General features: G+C 48.3%; 1 protein-coding gene across 6 annotated transcripts in view; it reads right to left on the bottom strand.

Annotated features, from left to right (window-relative positions):
* Nucleotides 1–20541, bottom strand: part of INPP5K (inositol polyphosphate-5-phosphatase K) — a 697161-nt gene that overhangs the window by 58154 nt on the left and 618466 nt on the right. For all 6 annotated transcript variants that reach the window (XM_069615422.1, XM_069615421.1, XM_069615423.1 and 3 more), the window contains one exon: nt 6087–6191. In XM_069615422.1, the coding sequence (XP_069471523.1) occupies nt 6087–6191 (105 nt within the window). The remainder of the gene's footprint in view (nt 1–6086; nt 6192–20541) is intronic.

Genomic DNA, 20541 nt, shown 5'->3' with positions numbered 1-20541 from the left:
AATATTACAATCAATCCCGTGTTCAGCACTCACGCAATTCCCTCTTAAGAACAAGAAAGATCTGTAAGCACAGGCCACTTGCGAGGCTTGCTAGGGTTGCTTACAAGCACCGCTCAAGTCAGAGTTGGCTAGTGGTTGGAAGAGCAACAGCATCGCCTTAGTCGGAAAGTATTTTAGTCTCGTGGGGAACAGGCAAGTAACCAACACACAGAGCCGTGCAGCCGAATCACAGGCTAGTCTAAGGAGTCTTTGCGAAATGGATGGTACTGAGTGTAGGAAGAGTTTGTATAGTAGTTTGGAGGCGAGAGTATTAGTGTGGAGGGAGGAGAAGTAACATCAAAGGGTGGAGGCAAGATCTAGGAGGAGTGAGAACATTGAAGGGGCAAATAAAACCCTTGAACCATATGAGAGACTTGGAGAGATTCTTGTGCCCTCTGTGACAATATCGAAAACAGAAATACCTCTGGGTTGTGTACAGAATGGCTGCTATAATGCAAGCTGGGAACAAGGCTATTGTTTGTGCCAGGCAATAGTGGAGGTGTTGCTGCTTATGTGCAGCTTTTGTGCAGTTTACAACAAACCATTCTCCCTCTCTTCCAGTGCCTGAAATCTTCTGGACCTTGCTTTTTGGATTCTAGTGCAGCCTTCCATGGCTTTTTCCATTTGAATGTTGGACATTATACTGCAGTTTTTCCTCAGGAGATTGGCAGAATGCTACTGATCCCACTACCCAGATATTCTTCCTTGAGTAAGAGATTGCTATTTAGGGCATCTTCCATCTAAATCGGTCACCTAAGCACCCATATTTACCTTCCAATTCCCACCTCATCATCTGAAGTAGGCGGCAATGTGGCCTTCCTAAGGTCCCCTTTCCCATTTGCAATGCCACAGGTGACAATGATAGTGTCCACATGATTCCCATTTGTCCCATCTATTCCTCAATGTCAATAGTTATGAATGCCCAGATATGCTCCCTATGCCAGAGATCGCAATGATTTTGCAGACATGATACCCATGTTTCTAATATGGTACTCAACCACCCTCAAACTGAGATGAACCACTGAAGCTCTGATAAAAAGAAAACACAGAAGTCCTTCATACCTTGGTACAGACAAGAACTCAAAAGCAAGCATACCATAGCCAGACAAAAAGGTTCTGAAGAAAATCCCAACAGCAAGATCACCTCCTCATCCCAAGGAGCCTCCACTTAGCGTGAATGATTATGACCACTGCTCAAGCAAACTACTATACAAAAATCATCATGAAAGCATACAAGATCAGAGCGATATTCCAGCATGTGAAGCACTGAGTTACCCCCCGCCCCTTTCATATCCTACAAAAGTGCAATCCACAATCAATGCAGTACCATCAACATCATTTTCACAGGCAAGGCAACATGTTAATGTTGTCCAGAACTGGCCTTCCCAGAGGGTCTCAGAGTGCCTTACAAGGTTCAAAAGGGAGAAGGTGAAAAGGAAGTTCTAATATTTTATGGGCAGGAAGGAAGATCGGGATAGACAGAGGATGGCATGGAAGGTGGTCTAGTTAAATTAAGTGGGGGAAAGAGATTTTTTTAGACTTCTTTGGAAAGTGATGGGAGTGTCCGGCACAGATGTGAAATGGTAGGGCTTTCCAAACTCTTGGTGCTCACCGGGTAAATGCTGGTTTATTTGTGCAGGTTAGTTTGCAGAGTCGAACGAGTAGGCAATATTAGTTGGCTTGTCTGTTTGTGTGGGTGGCGTGTTTCAGTTTGTTGTGAAAGTAGGACGGGGTGTAAAGGAGGATGGCTTTGTGTACTGTGCGGATCCTTTGAAAGTAATTCTCTAGGGTACATGGGAGCTAGTGGGAGAGAGTTGGGTGATGTGCAAGTGTTTGGGTAGGTGCAGGAGGAGTCTTGCTGCTGCTTTTTATATGGCTTGTGGGGGGGCAATAGTGCTGTTGAGAAGTACAATGAGTATAGTGTTTTCTTAGTCCAGCTTGGACAGAACTAGTGTTTGTACTGTCTCATGTTGGGAAAGGGGTGCAGTTGAAGGTTGCATGTTTTGGTGTCAGAAGCTATGTGCCGTGTGAAGGATTGTTCGGGCTTGATGGTGAAGCCTAGGGATTGATAAGTGTGGAGAGGGATGCATAGGTTGTCTGTGGGGAGTCCTTGATCCAGGGGTTGAAGTTGGTTTGGCACCTGGATATTGGGGGCAGGCGGGTTGGCAGGGTCAGATTAGGATGCATTCTATTTCGGATGGGCTGTGTTTGAGGAAGTGGGTGGTCATCCAGGTGGTGATGGTGGAGACACAGTTTTGAGGGTGTAGGGTTGTGAGGGGGTAGGAGATTTAGAAGTATATTTCTGTGTTGTCTGTGTATTGGTGAAAATGGACATTGTGGTTGCTAAGGGTGTGTCCGAGGAATTCAACATACAAGTTGAGATGGAGGAAATATAAGGAGGATCCATGTGGCATCCCATACTTGATTGGAGTGGGATCGATAGGGGGCATGGACACAAAATGTGAAAATGTGACCCCATCAGCAAGGAAAGAGATGAACCAGTCAAGAACAGTGCCTTAGAGTTTCATCCTGTGGGAAGCCCTGATCTCTCCAAACATACAACAGACATCCCGCTCATACCAGCCGCACCATTCCATGATGGACCATTTCCGGACAATTATTCTATTAGAACACCCTTGCTGCACTCAAACTCACCAGCCACAAAGATGAGATCCTCTACTCCTCTGTGGGGAAGGTCATCACAGGCGATGCACTTACACCGCTCATCAATGTCATTGATGTATCCCTCCCACAAGGAATCTTCCCAGATACAGTGAAAAAAGGACAGAACGTCGCCAGCTCATACTTGACCGGGATGACAAGGTCAACTACAGCCTCATCATGCATCTATTTTTCCCCAGCAAAATGATTGGGAGGATCATTGCAATTCAACTGTGTGAAAGGATCATATAGCACAATCTCCCACAGGACTACCAATCCATATTCCTACCATAGTGCAGCACGGAGACCACCACTATCCAAATGATCAATGACGCCATGCATATCCTGGACAAAGGAGACCAGGCTATAGTTATTTTAGGCAAACTCAGTGGCTCTCTTCCTACCTCTCCAACAGACACCAGCTCATCCAGATAGGTCCCAAATGATCCCATACCTGCTGAGGGAGGGATTGTAGAAGAAACACTCCCAACTCTGGTCCACTTGAACCTCTGCATGAAACCTCTGGAAGATTATTTTACTGACACCAAAGTTGATCAATATGCCGAAGGCATGTAGCTTTACCTAAAGGTCAACTTCATCAATGACATCCATCGATTCAAGCACTGTCAGTCCCCCCCAGGCCCCAGTCTGGATGACACATAAATGCAGCTCATTATGACAAAGACTGAATTATTTCTCCAAAGAAACCCACCTAAGCATTCCGAAGTCTAGAAGCGACTGATTGAAATGAGGTTTGAGGGATTCAAACCTCAAATCTCATCCAGTACAAAATCTCCCTTTCAAAACAAATATCAGCAAGTAGACCCAAACAGCATGGTAAGAGCAGTGTTTCAGAACAGTCTGCCAAGCCCTAGTCACCTACCACCAGGATGGGGCCAACGCCATACTTGCAGAGGTTCAAGATACCACCTTGACCCAACTGAGGGCCACCTGCAAGCTGTATTATACCTCATCACAGAACTAGGAAAAGGCAGACAATTCAACCACATCACCCTTATCCTCAAGGGGCAGCACTGGCTACTTCTTAAAACATGCATCATGTTCAAGACAGTCTGAATCATCTACAAAACAGTCACAATCAAAACACAATTATCTGACAGTGGAACACACCATCTCTGGAGGCAAACACACAGCCAGAAGCCAGGACATTTCTAGACTTGAAACAAAGCAGTGCAAAAACTAATAAAGAGGCCTTTTTGTGCTTGGCTACGCATGCAGCCTCTGGAATAATTCACAAACAGATCTGATTGGATTGATCCGTCCCACACTTCAGGAAGGACATAACCATAGTCTTCCTTCCATCTTACCAATTGCTGATTGCTTCATTCAAACACACCTCTGCCCGTTAAAGGAGCCTCCTTTATCCCAGGTCCTCCTACCCACCCCATACACATCTTCTACAGCCACATCCATACCCACCCTCTTCTTTGTTTCCCAGCTAGATGTGCCATTTATAAATCCCATACACATACCCGCCCAATTTTCAAAGGTAGCAATAATTTGTTTTGTTTTATTTATTTATAATGCGCACCAGATCCGAAGGTATTAGGGCGCAGAAAGCAAAAGAGGATTGTTCAGCTTAGGTTACAATTGCTGTGCGTTACAATACATTAATAAACAGTGCAGGCAGATATCATACAGGTAAGCAAGTGGTGGCAGGAGACAGACAATAATTATATACAGTTCTAGTGGTAAGAGGTCAGATGTCATGTTCCTTAAGCCATAGGATAAGGTTAGATCTAAAACGTGGGTAAGACATGTCTTCCCTTAAAGAGGGTGGGAGTGAGTTCCAATTTTGGACAGCTTTGACCGGAAAGCTACTACAACCCGTCTTCGTATGTTTGAATCTAGGCACTCGAAGTAGGTTGGCAGTGGCTGTTCTAGAGGTGCGGTTGGTGGACTGTCGCAGGAATCTAGTGGTAAGTTACTGTGGGGCGGCCATTTGTAAACATTTATGAGTAAGGGAGGCTGATTTGAGGAAGATTTTATCTTTAGTGGAGAGCCAGTTGTTGGATCTTCTGAGGTCAGATATGTGGGCTTACTTGGGAATGTTGAGAGCTGCTCTCAAAGCATTATTTTGTAAGATCTGAATCTTGTTAGTAATTTATTTGTTACATCCTACGTATAGGGCATTACAATAGTCCAATGTGGATAATACCAGGGCTCTTGCTAGAGTGATGCAATTATTGGGTGTAAGGAAAGGCCTAGCTGCTCTGATTAGCTTACAGGTGTAAGCAGTAGCCGAGGCCATGGAGTTTACTTGTTTTTTGAAGGTAAGAGTAGAATCTAGGTAGAAACCAAGAGTTTTAACTTCCTTGGCTGTAATGTTATTGTTGTCTATGATGAAATTAGAATAGAGATGGCCCAATTTATTGAGATTTGCCATGTTTCTGACTATAAGGAGTTCCGTTTTGTCATCATTCAGGCATAGTCCATGAGAAGCCATCCATGCCTGGATGATGAGATACACTCTGTTCACGAAGGCCAAATCCTTGTCACAATCTCCCGTCAACGGGATGAGGATCTGTGTATCATCCGCATAGTTAGTGTAGGTGATACCAAGGTCATCTAGATCATCGAAAAGGGGCTTCGTAAAGATGTTGCACAGAGTGGGCGAAACGGATGAGCCCTGAGGCACACCACAGGTAATAGGTATGGGGTCCACAGCTGCTGAGGGTGCGAAGACCTGCATGATTCTATTATCTAAGAAGGATTGAATCCATCCTATGGCTTCTTGTGAGAAGTGGGTGGCAGAGTCCAGGTAGTGGCAGAGAGTCTTGTGATCAACCAAGTCGAACGCTGCTGAGAGGTCGAGCAACAGTAGTAGTGCTGTATTACCGTTGTCTCTCAGGGTGTCTATTTGTGCCTTAAGGTCAATCAGTGCAGTTTCCGTTACGTGTTGCGGTTTAAAACCTAACTGACGTACTCCTAGGAGGTGGTTACATTCCAAATATTGTTGGATTTGGATGGACACTACCTTGTCAAGGATTTTGAGCAGGAACGGTACTGTCGTAATGGGACGATAGTTATTGGGAATGGATGGGTTTCCATTGTTCATGTTGCATCATCCATGTTTTGTTGATACACCCGCTCCACATACGTTCCCTTGCTCTAGAGGTTAGAAATGAGTGTACGGATCTGTTCCCAATGGTCTTAAAGTCAAGTCTACCAATGAATAACATATCTGTCATTATAGTGACATGTTGCCCATTCCCACCTCCCCCATTTGCTACACACATATCAAAGTAACCAATGAGTGTGCCGACAGGAAGCCTATTTGCCCCACCCGCCACCTTAATGTTAATGTGTACCAATATTTCTGTTGGCCTATTTGCACCTTTCACTCGATGGACTTGATGTTTTACCTGGAAGGGCTCACTGATGCCAGTCAGGCTCTGCATGTTGTGGCAAAAGTAACACAGGAGAAATTCTCCACCCTCCAGCGGGATCTCATCAGCACCGATATAAACCTGCAGAACCAGGAAAAGGAAGAAAGACTCATCAGAAGCAACAAGGGGCAGAATTCTGTGGGTGCCCCGGCTATGTCCACTGGGAACGTACTCACATAACTTATTTGCCAACACATGTTGCCCTTCGGAGTAGAATATGAAATATAGGCGTTTCATCGCCTTACGCCCCACACTCTGTTACTGTAGTGTAACACACACCTTTTGTTAGTCTTTATTTTTCCAAATCTGTCATCGTACTATGTAAATGCATTATACATGAAGTTATAGTAGCAGCTTCACTAGACAGTGTTTGAGCTATAACTTAAGTTCTTCCACAAGTGCAATTAATTATAACACATGTTACGCATTTGATACATTTTGATTACACCCTAACAAAGCTTATTTTCACCATGATGAATCCCCTTATATTAAAAAGGGACTCACGATGAGACTCAGTTTAACACTGCTTCATCTTCTTCCCAGAATGCCCAACTCATTATCCAGAAAGCTTACTTATACGCGAGGTAGAGCACTGTCTTTCGCCACCTTTCCTGTAGCTTCATGGTCATAAGGAAAAGGCACAAGACAAGTCTCATTGGTATACATACTTACGGCTACTAAATTGCATGCATCTTCCATTTCACAACCCACAGTATAATCTTGAGGTATAATGCATTTACACAACATGTCTCAATGAAAAGATACTGAAAAATAAAAGTACAATAATGCAAGAGTGTAATTACCCTCTTGAGAGTACACACATTAACAGAACACTCTGTAGGCACATGCTGCTGACATCACCTCTCTGTGGATAAACGACCACTGCCCTGCTGGAATACGTGGATGAGCAGGACTTCTAAACTCTTACTCAGTCCCACACTACCTACTACTAGCCAGAATCATGCTCTTAATCAGTTTCAGGGAATGGTGCCCTTTCGGCCACAGTTATCAGAGTTGTCCTGCATTGTCTCTGTGCCATTGCCTGGGGCATGAATGTACCCTTTGCACTTCTCTTTTTGAGTTTTCAACAAACTGGCTCCTCCTTTGGTTCTCCAATTTCGAGGTTTGCAGAATCTCCAAGAATGGGTAGCCCAGAAGCAGAGAAGAGCGTGTAAACAGCAGGCTAGTTTACATTATTTAAACAAAAAAAACAGAGTTGGAGGAGATTACTGCCCGATAATGGCCTGGGACCAGGTGAAGTGATTTGCCTTGGCACCATTACCATGCTAATGCTTTAGTTTAAGAGCAGGAGCTGAGACCCAGAGTACAGTCAGACATCTGGCGGTCAACTCACCATCTACAGGAGCCAAAGCATCACCAGAAGCCAAAACATTGCTAGGCTGAGGTCTGCCCCCCACACCCTTCATTCTACACTTCAGGAAGGACCCGACTACCCTACTCTTCAAAGAACATATTCCCAATGTCATATCCCTCCACTGAAGGGAATAGCTTCTTACCTGTAACTCCATTTCTGCAGCATTGGTATCTTTCATGGATTCACATGCTTAGAATATTCCCCGTCGTCAGACTGGGACCCCTCGGTACACATAAAGCCGTTTTCCATAGGAAAAAACTTCGACACTTTTGTGTCCTGTCTACGTCGTTTTGGGCTGCTTAGGCATGCCCCAATAGGACGTAGCGGTATAAAGGCCCCACCCCCGCGGCTCCCTTCAGATTTTAACCCCTCCAAAGTAGAATGGGGGTAATACCAATATGTAAACGTTGCATTCAGGGGAGGCTGGCGGGCGCATGTGAATCCATGAAAGATACCAATGCTGGAGAAATGGAGTTACAGGTAAGAAACTATTCCCTTCTCCAGCATTGGATCTTTCATGGATTCACATGCTTAGAATAGACTGTAAAGCAGTAATCCTGAGATGGTGGTGTGAATGCAATGCAACCTTATCCCCAGCATACATTCCTCCTTTATTATAATTATTTTTCAAATAGCAACCACAGGGCAGTTTAGCAACAACAATAATGACACTAACTTTCATACGCACTGAGATATATATATATATATATATAGATATATATATATAGATATATGGGATACATTACTCACCGTAATCGTATTTCTGATGCTTGTATCTGCTTAGATTCACATGCTGTGCATAGGCCGACATCTAGTGGAAGCTGCGGAGTATTACAGTTTGTTTTTCGAAACTCGAAAATGGGCGTCGACACAGGCGTGCCAGTAATACTATCCCTAGTGTGACGTCCACTGTACCCAAGATCCCTCACGCGTCTAGGATCCTCAGATTGTATTTTTTCTGACATGAGGAAGCATGAGGAGTAGCGTGAGTACAGATAATCCAAGCAGATAGACAGAAAGGTAAGACTACAAGCAATCATGCGCCTTCTCTCGGAGGGGAGGAAGGGTGGGTCGCATGTGAATCTAAGCAGATACAAGCATCAGAAATACGATTACGGTGAGTAATGTATCCCTTCTGAGGCTTGTGGAATCTGCTTAGATCACATGCTGTGCATAGATTAGCGAGCAGTACCAGAAGAAGGAGGTGGGATGTGAGAAGGGTCATGAGCAAACAGGTGTCTTAGAACCGCTTGTCCCACTTGTGTATCTGTCTTGGAATGAGTGTCAATGCAGTAATGCTGAGTAAAAGTGTGAATAGAGCTCCAAGTAGCTGCTTTGCAAATGGTGTCGAGGGGAACATTTGCAATGAAAGCCAAAGTGGCCCCAATGCCTCTAGTAGAATGGGCCCTTGGCGTAAAAGGCAGAGTTTTTTCAGAAAGAGAGTAACACAGCTGTATACAGTTGATAATCCACTTCGAGATCGCGCCTTTAGAGACGCGATCCCCCTCTCTGCCTGTAGCTACGGAGACAAACAGTTGATCTGTTTTCCTTAGCGGTCTGGTTTTATTTACATAGTAGAGGACCGCCCTACGCACATCAAGGGTGTGTAGTTTCACCTCAGCCGAGCTTTGCGGGTTCTGGAAGAAAGCCGGAAGCTCGATGGACTGGTTTACATGGAACTTAGATATAAATTTAGGTGAAAACCTAGGGTGTGTGCGTAAAACCAGTTTGTCTTTGTGGATAGTAAAGAAAGGATCCTGCACTGACAGAGCCTGAATTTCACTGACCCTTCTTATAGAGGTAATGGCTACTAAGAAGGCCGTTTTATAAGTCAGGTGTTTGAGACTACTTTTATGCATGGGTTCGAAAGGGGGGCCCATGAGCTTAGCTAGCACCACATTGAGGTCCCATCCTGGCGGTGGGTTCGAAATAGGAGGGTGAAGTCTCTTTACTCCTTCCATGAAGGCTTTAACTACTGGTACTTTCCACCACGATACTTTGTTATGGGATGTGGTGTAAGCCGAGAGGGCTGCCAGGTGTACCTTCAGAGAGTTAAAAACCAAACCTGCGTCTAGCAGGTGGAGCATGTATGTCACAACGTTGGAAGGAGTGCAATCAACTGGGTTGATTTGTTTATTCTGGCACCAAATAACGAATCTCTTCCACTTGTCAAAGTAACAGTGCCTTGTGTTTGGTTTCCTGGATTCTTTTAGGATGTCCATACACCTCTGTGGTAAATTGAGATGCCCAAACTCTATGACCTCAGGAGCCATGCTGCCAGGTTCATTGAGTTGGGTTCCTGGTGCACTGTTTGACCTTGTTGCTGGGACAGTAGGTTGTACCAGGCTGGGAGTTTGATGGGCTCGCACACCGCCATCCTGCGTAGGTGTGGAAACCATGGTTGTCTCGCCCACATGGGAGCAACTAGGATGAGCGTCATCGATTCCTTGTTCATCTTGTACACCACCTTCCTGATGAGAGGAGTTGGTGGAAAAGCGTACGCAAACAGCCCTGACCAGTTCATCCACAGGGCGTTCCCTTGGGAGTCTGGCTGGGGGAACCTGGATGCAAATCCTGGGCATTGTTTGTTTTCGCTTGTGGCGAATAGGTCTATAGTGGGGAAACCCCACTGAGAGAAGAGATCTTCTACGATATCTCTGTGAAGGACCCATTTGTGTTCTTCTGGGAGGGAGTCTCTGCTTAGGGCATCCGCTAGGGAATTGAGCTCCCCTGGAACATGTTGTGATGACAGGAAGATGTTCCGTCTGAGTGCCCATATCCAGATTTTCTGGGCAAGCTTGGACAGATTTGGCGAACGAGTTCCTCCTTGTTTGTTCAGATAGAACATGGCTGTCGTGCTGTCCGTCCGGATTTGCACTGACAAGTTTAGTAGATGGGGCTCGAACGCCCGAAGCGCTCGGAATACTGCCAGAAGCTCTAGCAGGTTGATGTGTTTCTTGGCTACTGAGTGAGACCAGAGACCCTGCGCTGTGTGGTGGAGATGGTGAGCTCCCCACCCAGTCAGGCATGCATCTGTAGTCACCACTGCCTGTACTTCGGGATCGTAAAAGGGTTTTCCCCTTGCGAGATTCTCTCTTGTCCACCAGTGTAAGCTCTGTACGAGTGTTGGCGAAACGACCACTAGATCGTCCCACTGACCACTTGCCTGAGACCACTGTTTCGCCAACCATTCCTGCATGGGACGCATGCGCAGACGCGCGTGGGGGACCAGGTAAATGCATGACGCCATCATGCCCAGTAACCGCATTGCTTTGCGTGCCGTTATTTGTTGACCTGACTGATAATGTGGAATTTGCAGTAGTATATTCCGAATTCTCTCTTCCGAAGGGAAGGTCAACCCTTTCTGAGTATCTAGGATAGCTCCTAGGAACTGTTTTGAGGTGCTTGGCACCAGACTTGACTTCTTCTCGTTGATAGAGAAGCCTAATTCGTGGAGGAGGTCGATAGTCCTCTGAATGTTTGACCTGCAAATTCCTGGGGTTTCCCCCGTTATGAGCCAGTGGTCCAGATAAGGGTACACTGGGATTGCCTCCCTGCGTAGGTGTGCAGCTGCCACCGCCAGTACCTTGGTGAATACCCTTGGTGCTGAAGCTATCCCGAAGGGCAGTACCTTGAATTGGTAGTGGCGACTGTCCACCTTGAAGCGCAAGTATTTTCTGTGCGCTGGGAGCATGGAAATATGAAAATAAGCATCTTTCATATCCAAGGTTGCCATGTAATCCCCCTTTTTTAGTAGGGGGATTACCTCTTGTAGCGTGGTCATACGGAATTTTTGGGGCTTGACATACTTGTTGGCAGGCCGTAAGTCCAATACTGGGCGCATTGTCAAATCTTTCTTTGGCACAAGGAAGTAAGTTGAATAGATACCCTTGTTTACCTGGTGTCCTGGGACGAGTTCTATCGCGTCCTTTTCTAGCAGAATGGCGATCTCCTCGAGAAGGATCTTCTGATGTTCTAAGGAGTGTATTCTTTGTCGTGGAGGGTCGTTCCGGGGACGCTGCAGTAATTCTATACAATATCCTGTGGACACTGTTGACAGCACCCATCTGTCCGAGGTGATCCCTTCCCAAGCCTGGGTGAAGTTGGAAATGCGTCCCCCTACTGGGGTTGCGTGAGAAGGGACCCTGAACTGAGCGTCACTGCTTTGGTGGAGGCGTGCCACCTCCCTTGTTGGGGCTGCCTCTGCCTCTTCCACGACCTCTCTTGTTACCCCTGCCGTAACTTTGGGTAGACTGCTGGTTGTTGTTCCATTGTGTACCCTGTCCTTGGGCATAGTTGCCTCTTTGTGAATTTTGGCCGCGTGGGCGACGAAAATTACTATTCCCCCTCTGGTTAGGGGGTTTGTTGGTAAGCTGGCCAAGGGATTTGAGAGTCTCGTACTCGTCCTTGGCATTCTTAAGTGCGTCTTCGACCGCTTTCCCAAACAATAGATCGGGTTCCACCGGCTTGTCTATTAATGAAGCCTGGGTTTCTGTTTTGAACCCCGACTGCCGTAACCACGCATGTCTCTTGATAACAGTACCTTCTGCTATCAATCTTCCTGCGTTGTCCGCGGCGTCGAAAGTTGCTTTTAATATGCAACCAGACACGGCTCTCCCTTCTGCCGAGATCCGAGCCAACTGGCCCTTTAACGGTTCAGGAGCAGAGGCTATGAGCGCCGCGACCTCTTCCCATTGATGGCAGTTGTAACTTGCCAACAGGGTGGTGGAGTTTGCAATCCTTGCTTGGTAGGCTGACGTTGAGGCTACCTTCCTGCCAAACCCGTACAGTTTTTTGCTCTCCTTGTCGGGAGGAGCTTCTGACGACGATAAGGGTGTCCCAGCCCTCTTCCGAGTGTTGGTAACCACTAGGGAGTCTGGTTTAAGATGTCCTCTTATATAAAGAGGGTCAGACTGGGCTGCCCGAAAAAGTTTTTCGACTCTGGGGTTGACGGCTCTGGTGAGGTTAGGATTCACCAGGGATGGATCTATTCTACGTTGGATGGATTTAAGGATAGGGATGGTCTGAGCGACCGGCCTCCTCTCTCCCACCAACTCTTCTGCGAAGTCCCTTTCCTCCTGTACACCGTGGGTGTCGATGTGAAAATGTTCTGCTGCGCGAGCGAGAACTTCATTCAGGAGGGGCTGGTTATCAACTGGCGAGTCGGTAACTGGGGCTTCGCTCTCTACCGGGGAATCTACTCTGTAAATGTCCTGCTCATCTTCTACCTCCTCCAGGTCCTCATCATCCGCATAGTATTCAGTCCCGGTCTGTTCCTCCATAATTTCAAACTCCTGGTCCCCTTCAGGGAAAGGCTGTCCTTGGTATCTGGGGTGTGGAGTAGAGTATGGAGTAGAGTAAGGCTGCACCTCGAAGGGTTCAGGTCTTTCGAACCGGGCCTTTTTACTTAGGGGGATAGGATCGGAGGAGCCCGAGGGTGTGGCCCCTTGAGGGTCATACGAAAGGAAATGTTCTGGGTTTTTGTCATAAAAATCAGCCAAGGAAGACATCCCTGACATGACCCTGTCTATGTCTTCACTGGACCATTCTTTGGAACAGGGTATGACTTTAGTAGGCAACTTAGGGGACTTATCAAGGGTACCCTTGCTGGATGTTGATGTCCCAGTAGATTTGTGTTTGTCTGTCTGCTTAGGGTGGAAGGATGGTCTTACAGGAGTGGAAGGCTGTGCTTTCCGCTGTTTCACCCCCTCCCCGTGCGTGGAAAAATGTTTTCCCTGCCCCTTGGAGGCCCCAGAGACTTTCGAGGCCTGGCGTCGAGGGTCGGGAGAGGTATCTGTGTGTTTCGAGCGTGGGGCCTCGCTGGTGTTAACTGCGGCCTCGGTCTCCTGGAGCGCGGCCTGGGGGTGGAAGTCGTCTTCGTCTTCCGACGATCGAACTTCCGTTAATCTAGGGAGCGAGGCACTCTTGGCAAGAGTGGATGATTGCCTTGCGTCATGAGGCGATCTCGATCGAGAGCGCCCAGAGGACACCGAGTTGGACCGTTCTAGTTGTGCCTCTTTCCGAGAAGTGGTCGTCGTCGAGGTTCGGTTGGACTTAGTGTGCTTAGTGTGTGTAGGGTGTGTAGCGCTTGCGTCGCCGGGGGTCTTCCCCATAGCCGCCCTGCCGGACAACCTTCCGAGGTCGGGGACCTGCGCTCGGCAGTCTTTCGACGCCGTAATGCCCTCGCCGTCCGAAAGTACGGCGTCGCTGCCATCGCTGAAGGCGCCCTCCGCTGCCATGGCCGCCTGCCTGGCGTGGTGGGCCCAACGCTTTGTCGAACGGTCCTTAAGTGTCTTAGGCTTAAACCTACTACACGCTCTGCAGTTCGCTTCGGGGTGGTCCCTCGGCAAGCAGAGATTGCACGTGGCGTGCCTGTCGACCTAAGGGTATTTGCGGTTGCACTTGGGGCAGAATTGGAAAGGGGTACCCTCCATACGCACCTTGAGGCAGCGGGCTGGTAAGTGTAGGAAATATATAAGGTGTACCTATATACCAAGAGTGAAGAGTATGTACCACCCCCCACTCTCCCTACTTGCAGGGCCGAGGCCAGCGGCCTACTAGGCCCGGGCCGAGGCCAGCGGCCTTCCGAGGCCCAGATCCGTCGTGCAGCAGTCGACGGTCGATGTCTTCTCCAGCCGTCGTCGAGTGTCAAGGGTCGACGTTGGGGTGGGGAAGGATGTCAATAAATAATTTTAAACTTCAATAATTAGCAAAAGTATGGCTAAGGCCAGGGGACTCCGCAAGATGCTTCCGACCAGTATGGCGGAAAAAAACAATCTGAGGATCCTAGACGCGTGAGGGATCTTGGGTACAGTGGACGTCACACTAGGGATAGTATTACTGGCACGCCTGTGTCGACGCCCATTTTCGAGTTTCGAAAAACAAACTGTAATACTCCGCAGCTTCCACTAGATGTCGGCCTATGCACAGCATGTGATCTCAGCAGATTCCACAAGCCTCAGAAATATATATATATTTTTGGCCAATTCCCTGAGTAGGGTTTACCTTATTGAAACAGATGACGCAAGACTGCTCTTCCCATCTGCACGTCGTCCGCATGCTGCCGATCGAGGCAATACTGGCGTGTGAATGTGTGTGGCACCGACCAGGACGCCGCTTGACAAATGTCCGTCAGCGGAACCCCTGCCCACAACGCCGCCGAAGACGAAGTTGACCTCGTGGAATGAACTCTCGGACATCCTTCTAGCGGTTTCCCCGCCTTGGAGTGACAAAAACCAATAGTCGACGAGACCCATCGAGCTAGTCCTTGTTTTGAGATTGCTTTTCCTTTCGTCGACGGACCATAAACTACAAACAGTTGTTGCATGGTCCTGAATTGCTGAGTCCGATGAAGATAACATTTTAGAGCTCTTTTCACGTCCAAGGTATGGAGGGCTTTTTCTGCAGCCGATGAAGGAGTTGCAAAAAAAGCTAGGTAGAACAATTGATGAATGTTTATGATAAATAGTAGGAACTTTCGGAATAAAATGCGGGTTAGTCGCCAGCACTACCTTGTCTTTAAAGAACCTCAAGTATGGCGGATCTATGACTAATGCCTGTATCTCCGAGAGACGTCGTGCTGAAGTGATAGCTATCAGGAAGGCCAACTTCCACAATAAGAATTTCATAGACAAGGAAGCCATCGGTTCAAAGGGGGCTCTCATTAGACCCGCGAACACCAAGTTAAGACTCCAGGCTGGGGGAAAGCATTTAACCGGTGGAAAAGTGTTTTATTAGCCTATCACTAAACAAAGGGGGGCGACTCTTCTCCACGTGAATCTTGAAATGGCTGCTAGGTGTACTTTTATCGACGAAAACGATAACCCACTCTCCGCCAAATGCAGCAAGTATGGTAGAAGCCGTTCCGGAGTTATATTCAGGGGTTGTAACCCCGGCTGATTTTGACACCACACGCATAATCTTCTCCACTTGCATGCATACGAAGTGTTCGTGGACAGAGCTTGCGCGGCTTGCAGGATTCGGCGGCAATCTGACGAAATACTCAGGGCACCAAACTCCGAGAAGTCAGGAGCCAAGCTGTGAGGTTGAGACTGTCCGGGCCGTGATGCCACACTACTCCTTTGTCCCGGGAAAGGAGGTTCGGGACTTTCCGAAATGTTATCGGCCGCGCGATTGACAGCTGTAGCAGGTAGGAGAACCATGCTTGTCTCGGCCAATAAGGAGCCACTAGGATCACTCGACATCTGTATCTGTGAAATCATTGCAGGGTCCTCCGTATGAGAGGGAACGGGGGAAAGGCGTACAGAAACTTGTCCGTCCACAGGAAGGAGAACGCCTCCCCCAGCGAACCTATCTGCGGCCACCTGCTGGCGTACAGTTTGCATTTTTTGTTCTCCTTTGTTGCAAAGAGATCCAGAGGAGGATGGCCCCACTTCCTGAAAATCCCCGACAGCTGAAGGTTATCCAGTTCCCATTTGTGTATTTGGTCCATTTCCCTGCTGAGGGAATCCGCTTGATCGTTCTTTACCCCCGGAAGATGGTGGGCTACGATGGTTATATTGTGTTGTAGAGCCCACTGCCATACTTTTTGAGCCTCAGTGGAAAGAAATCTGGAGCGAGTACCTCCCTGTTTCCTTAAGTAAAACATTGTCATCGTATTGTCTGTTAATATTCTCACTACCGAGCCCATTATGTGCGGCAGAAATGCTTTTAGGGCCCAACACACTGCTCTCAACTCCAGTATGTTGATATGCAGGAGCGATTCCTTCGGCGACCACTGACCTTGCGTTTGGAGGGTACCCATATGTGCTCCCCACCCAGTCAGCGATGTGTCCGTCACTATAGTACCTTGGAACTCCCGTTCTTGCAGGGGTACACCCCTGGATAGGTTTTGGAAGTCTTGCCACCATCGAAGAGCTTGTAGGAGATAGTCGTCGACGACCAGTTTGTCCGTCCAAAGTCCTTGGGTCTCGGTCCATCGCTCCGCCAGGAACTCCTGAACTGGCCTCATGAAAAGGTGGCAGTTGTTGACCAAAGGGATGCACGACGCCATCGCGCCCAGTATCGACATATATTTCCTCACCGACACTCTGGTGTTGACCTTCTATTGTTGTGCTAATTGGTTGAGTCTGTGGATCCTGTCCACGGACAGTCTTACCAATGCTGACTGGGTTTCGAACTGTGCCCCCAAGAACACCAAGCTTCTCGAAGGAGTCAACGAGGACTTCTCGAAGTTTACTGCAAATCCTAGTCGTTGCAAAAGCCGCATGGTGGCTTGTAGACTTACTTGTGTGGCCATAGGGGACGATCCCCTCACCAACCAGTCGTCGAGGTACGGGTAGACGTGATGCCCTTGTTTTCTCAACCATGCTGCAACCGGGCCCAAACATTTTGTGAACGTCCTGGGGGAGGATTTTAGACCAAAAGGAAGCACTGTGAACTAGTAGTGAGTCCGCCCGGACCATAAATCTTAGGAACTTTCTGTGTCATAGATGCACTGGTATGTGAAAATACGCGTCCTGAAGGTCCAGCGACGCCAGAAAATCGCCTTGTTGAATGGATCGGATCACTCCCTGAAGTGTGAGCATTTTGAACTTTAGATTTTTCAACGTTTTGTTGAGGTCTCGAAGGTTGAGAATGGGACGCCATTTTCCGTTGGGCTTCTTCACCGCAAAATATCGGGAATACACTCCCTGACCCCTCTGCGACAGAGGTACCAATTCTATAGACCCTTTTTGTAGCATAAGCAGTACCTCTTGTTTCAACACGCTCAGATGGGGTTGAGCCGAAACCGCCGGTGGAATGTGCAGGGGGTTGCTTCTGAATTGCAAGGAATGCCCGAGCTTCACAGTGTCCAATACCCACTGGTCTGTGGTTATCTGTTCCCATTCGTCGACAGTGCGATATCCTTCCTTCCAGGACGTCCTGATGCCCGTTATTGCTGGTCTTTAGATTGTTTATCTTTCGACGACGAGGAGTAACCCGTCCTCTTCCTAGAGGCTTGATAGTCCCGACGTCTTTTCATGATCTGAGAAGCCCGCCTGTAGCCCTGCGAGGAGTACGTCGGTCTATTGAATCCCCGGTCTCTTGATATTGAGAACCGCGAGTTCCCTGATGCTCCTCTAAAGGGGCGAAATTAACGAAAATTTCTTCCACTCTGGAGGGCACCCAGAGAACGCGCCGTGTCAGAGACCTCCTTCATGCCCTTTAAGGCCTCGTCCACCTTGTCGCCAAAAAGAAGGTCTCCCTCAAAGGGCATATCCAGCACTTTGTACTGCATTTCAAGTCTGAAGTTGGTGCATCTAAGCCACGCCTGACTCCGTAGAACCACCCCGTTGTTGACCTGTTTAAATCCTGATTCTGCCAGGTCCACAGCGATATTTATAGAATGATTAGAGGCCTCTTCCCCCTCTCGGACGAGTAACATCGCAGCCTTTCTGTGTTCGTCTGGGAGATGTTCTAGCATAGGTGCTTACCGGTGCCACATCTCTCTATCATACCTGGCCATTATAGCCTGAGAGTTGGCCGCTTTCACCGTAGTAGCACCCACCAACAACACCTTCTTGCCAAAGGCATCTTGTCTCCTGGCCTCGTTCTCCAGAGGAGTGGTACATTTATGCTGGGATCTTGTCTTTCTTGACGCAGCTGCTGACACCACCGACTCTGGGGTTGGTTGAGAGGACAAGCATTTGGGAGTGGATTCGGGAGCCTTAAATTTCTTCTCTAGTCTGCCTTTGATTGCGGCCTCCGAGAAAGGATGACGCATTGTCTGTAGACCTTCCTGCCACACATTATCTAGGATGGGGACTGAGAACACCAACCTCCTTCTCTTCCCCATATGGTCGAACAGAAAATAGTCTTTTTTCTCTTGTTCCTGGGCCAATCCGAATTCGGTACAAGCCTTTCTCATCATGGCATGGAAAGACCCAATGTCATCTGGAGGCGACGGTTGAGCTGGGCTACTTGGAGCTTCGAGCTCCGCCTCCGACTACCAGGTTGGATCCCTCGAGGGGGATAACGAAATATCCGATATGGACCTCCTGTCCAACTCTGAGTCCGGCAGCTCTCCTTCCTCTGGCCGTGCACACGGGAGGCTTTCACGGGCCGGCATCGCCATCGGCACCGTCGGAACCGGTCGATGGGAAGGACCCGGCTCGTCGATGTCTGGCGTCGTCGGAGCTGGCACCTGAGGTAACTTCTCATCCAGCTTCCTTAATAAGGTCTGCAATGTAGAAAGAACTTCCAACGTAGAACATTCTGAGGATTAAGCAACGGGGTTGTAACCGGGATATTTCCCCCGCTCGAAAGAGTCAGACTGCCAACCCCTTGTAAACCCAGCTCTGCCGGTCCAGCTACCCCCTCACACTCGTCGTCCACAGAGGATATGGACAAGGCCGCCTCCTGCTGCAGCAAGGATTCCGGCAAAACCGGGTACACCTCCGGCCGCCAGGCCTCCTGTGGAATCTCCTTCGACGAGGCTAAACTTTGATCAGCCGCCGTCACCGTATTCATCGTTGCCGTCACCTGCGGCGGAACACCAGACGAAACTAACTGCATCATTGGCAACGAGGTGGTCGACGACCGCCCTCCCGTCCATGACGGTGGAATCTGCACAGTTCCTGGAGGCATTCCCGCCTTTTTTGAACTCGACCTGTGTTTTCTCAGACTCTCGACTCGAGGATGATCTATGATGAATACCTGAGGAGGACCTTGACTTCTCTTTTCTCTCTTTTTTCGATGAGGACGATGACGACGGTTTCCCTTTTTGTGAAGATTCTTTTGTGGAATGCTTCTCCGAAGAACCTTTCTCCGCAGGGCACGGTTTCTTCACCGGGGGTTCAACCAATGCTGAACGGCGGGGCGGCCCCCAAGGGTTTTGTTGTTGAGACCGAGCTTCGCGTGGAGCCTACCCCCGAACGGGGGTACGCCCCCGCTCCGTCGTTCAAAGGCCACCAAATGCCGACTTTGGTCTTTTTTTGGAGAACCCCTTACAGATATCACACTTGTCTGCCGAATGGTGAGGGTGGAGACAATATATGCAGTCCATATGACACCCCCCTCGTACACTTTCTTTAGCCTGCATGTAGCGCACGGGCGAAAAAGAGCTTTTCCAGACATTAGGAAAAAACAACCTAGACAAAATAGTAGAAGACGCAAGGTGATCCCACTACTTTGGAAGACGGTTGAAATCTGAAGGGCGCCGCGGGGGCGGGGCCTTTATACCGCTACGTCCTATTGGGGCATGCGTAAGCAGCCCAAAACGACGTAGACAGGACACAAAAGCTTCAAAGTTTTTTCCTAGGGAAACCGGCTTTATATGTGTACCGAGGGGTCCCAGTCTGACGACGGGGAATATTCTAAGCATGTGAATCCATGAAAGATCCAATGCTGGAGAACCCTATTTCTCCCCCTTCCGCTACCCATCCCAGTGCCTCTGCACTCTAATTGTAAGCCCCTGGTGCTGCCCACTTTGCAGTTTCTTCGCTAGGTTCACACTTCATAAATGCCACACATACATAGAATTGCCACATTCAGGAGACGGTTGGCCATTAAAATGCAGCCACATTTCTGCAGCTAGAGAAGTTCCATTGCAAGCTGCAGAAAAAAGGGCACGAGAAGGCCAGCGCAGACAACAGATGGCATAACCGGTTAAAAGCATGCACAGCAGGATTTCAGATTTTAACATTTTTTGTAATGCATTATTTGTTCATAAAAAGAAAACTGAAAAATAAATTCTCTTGCTATGCAGAGACGAACAAGTTACTCTCTTACCTGGTAACGTTCTTTCGATGGGATGGTCTGATGACGTATTCCATATCTATGACTAATCTCCACAGCTGTGCTGCTTCGGAAAATCTTTCGGCGTCTGCGTCCTGCATCGATGACGTCGATATGCCGCCCTTGAGGACCTCCTCCGACGGCCGACATCACCAGATGTTATAAATAGGACGCATGACGCCTGTAGCCCCAGTTGTAGTTTTTTCCCAGAACGTGTGGTACCAGTCTTCTGCCAGTCAGACACACAAAGCCTTGCGGAAACCTAAGCTGCAATCGCATAAGAAATTCTGTAGCAGGGAAGGCCGGGAGGGAGCGATA

The sequence above is a fragment of the Ambystoma mexicanum genome, chromosome 9, assembly GCF_040938575.1.
Source record: "Ambystoma mexicanum isolate Mex_15411 chromosome 9, UKY_AmexF1_1, whole genome shotgun sequence".
Lineage (NCBI taxonomy): Eukaryota > Metazoa > Chordata > Amphibia > Caudata > Ambystomatidae > Ambystoma > Ambystoma mexicanum.
Note: the sequence above shows the minus strand (reverse complement) of the source record. Positions and strands in the feature narration are given on the sequence as shown.